At 46.6% G+C, this 2,320-nt stretch overlaps 1 protein-coding gene across 1 annotated transcript in view; it reads right to left on the reverse strand.

The window, feature by feature from the left end:
- Positions 1-2,320, reverse strand: part of Sod2 (superoxide dismutase 2) — a 24,967-nt gene that overhangs the window by 17,781 nt on the left and 4,866 nt on the right. The window contains exons 4-6 of the mRNA XM_029471384.1: positions 1,551-1,579; positions 1,304-1,454; positions 2-93 (exon numbers count right to left, since the gene is read on the reverse strand). Coding sequence (XP_029327244.1) covers positions 2-93; positions 1,304-1,454; positions 1,551-1,579 — 272 coding nt within the window. The remainder of the gene's footprint in view (position 1; positions 94-1,303; positions 1,455-1,550; positions 1,580-2,320) is intronic.

The raw sequence follows: 2,320 nt of genomic DNA on the forward strand, positions 1-2,320 counted from the left end.
TCCAAATAGCTTTCAGATAGTCAGGTCTGACGTTTTTATACTGAAGGTAGTAAGCGTGCTCCCACACGTCAATCCCCAGCAGCGGAATAAGGCCTATCAGAAAGAGGGAAAAATTACTCCTTAATACAACATCATTCACTTGCTTCTTAGATAACTGAAAATTTGCATATCCCTGCAAAAACATGTAAAGTTTTTATTTTGGAAAAAATATAATAAATAATCTGAAAGAGCCCCTGAAAGGTCAAGTTAAACGACAGAAGCTTAATCCCTGCTGCTAAAACAGCAATCGTAGTGCCCAGTGCTGAAGCCCAGTCTTCCCCCCAGTCTCAGGCAGGCACAAGCGAGAGGGGACAGCTAAGGCCCGAGCTGCCATTCCAGAGGGTTGGAGGGCAGGAGGCTAAGAACCCGGTTCTATTCTCCAAGGGTACTTTCAGTTTTCTGGAATAAACATCAATAAGTCACTAAAAAGAACTGGTTAACAAGAATTAAACAGAACCAAAGAAATGAACACTACCTTCAGAAATTAAATGCTATAAATGAAGAATTTAGTTCCATACATTAAAAAACAACAAGTAAGTCGTCAAGTCAGTGATGGTAGCATAGGTCTGTGCCCCAGCACATGGAGGCTCAGGCAGAAGAATACGGGACAGGCCAGACCGTCCTGAGCCACAAAGCAAGACTCAGTCGCAAACACACTTCTCAAGCCTTCCTATGAAAACATCTCCAGCACTTTATCTAGGTAGTTGTGAGGAACACAAGTCATTACTAATAAAGTAGCAATACTTTGCGTGACTTTTCACTCCAGTAGCTTTCTGTATGTGGAAGGAAGGACTGTGCAAGCCACACCTCTCGCTGGGAACCCGAGAAGCAGGCCTGACTGAGGAACTCACTGTACACAAGTTCACCATGGCTTTAACAGACTCGGTGGCATCTCGCTCCTCGAAATCTGAGTGTACATGAAGAACGAGTGACACAGTAGAGGTGAGAAGAGGGGCAGGAACTAATGTTTGAGATGTCACCGCAGAGATGGAAGCCACAGCCAACTGCTACACATGGTGGCTCTCCACTTCCCTCAGTCTTCAGTGACATAAAGGACAACCAGTTCAATCAGACCCAGGGAACGAGAAAGCATTTGCTAAGCTGAGAGTGTCACACACTGAAGCCATGCAGGAAGCAGGACTGAGGTCCTGAGTTCTGGTCCCAGCTTTAATTCTGCTAACTTAGCTCATTTCCAGCTCAATCCTCTCTAGGAAGCCATGTCACTGAAATGATGGGAAGATTAAGAGTTTTAAAGCTCGCTCACCTGTAGTTCCTTGCAATGGGTCCTGATTAGAGCAGGCAGCAATCTGTAAGCGACCTTGCTCCTTATTGAAACCAAGCCAGCCCCAGCCTGAACCTTGGACTCCCACAGACACGGCTGTCAGCTTGTCCTTAAACTTCTCAAAAGACCCAAAGTCACGCTTGATAGCNCCAAGCCAGCCCCAGCCTGAACCTTGGACTCCCACAGACACGGCTGTCAGCTTGTCCTTAAACTTCTCAAAAGACCCAAAGTCACGCTTGATAGCCTCCAGCAACTCTCCTGAGGGAAGAAAACAAAGCCAGAAAAGACTTCAAACACTACAATAAAATGTTAGGTTCACCACACTAAAATATTCTTGTCAAAGGACCAACTGGACCACACCTGAGAGAAGATGCCTACGTCCCACCACAAGGACACAGGGCTGAGGTTGACTAGTGAGTGCAATCAGGGTCTCTCTGCTCCCTGTGCTAGTGAAGAAAACGAGGAAGGGAGGAGCCTTCTCCATGGGCCTCCTTTCCGTTTCTCCCATTTCATAGTTTTATCCTATTCTATGACCCCATTTGGAAACTGAAGGTTACTGCTGCTATTCAACATTCTCCAATCCTAGATCTTCCCATCTTTATCATCTTGTTCTTTAACTGAAGGCTTCTCTCTTGTTACTGAGCTAATGGTACACTTCAGAGGGCTGGAGTGGAGCTCAATGAACACTCCTAATATTCACGAAGCCCTGGAGTTGACCCCTACAAAGTAAAGGAAAGAGAGAAAGAGAGGGGGCAGTGAGGGAAAATACTAACACACACACACACCTGGACTCAGACTTCTGATTCTCCTACCTCTGCCTCCCAAGTGCTGGGATTACGGGCATGTACTACCCCACCACTAGAACCTTTTTATTCTGTAGAAATAAGAACTGGAGCCGGGCGTGGTGGCACACACCTTTAATCCCAGCACTCCGGAGGCAGAGGCAGGCGGATTTCTGAGTTCGAGGCCAGCCTGGGCTACAGAGTGAGTTCCAGGACA

This window comes from Mus caroli, chromosome 17, assembly GCF_900094665.2.
Source record: "Mus caroli chromosome 17, CAROLI_EIJ_v1.1, whole genome shotgun sequence".
Lineage (NCBI taxonomy): Eukaryota > Metazoa > Chordata > Mammalia > Rodentia > Muridae > Mus > Mus caroli.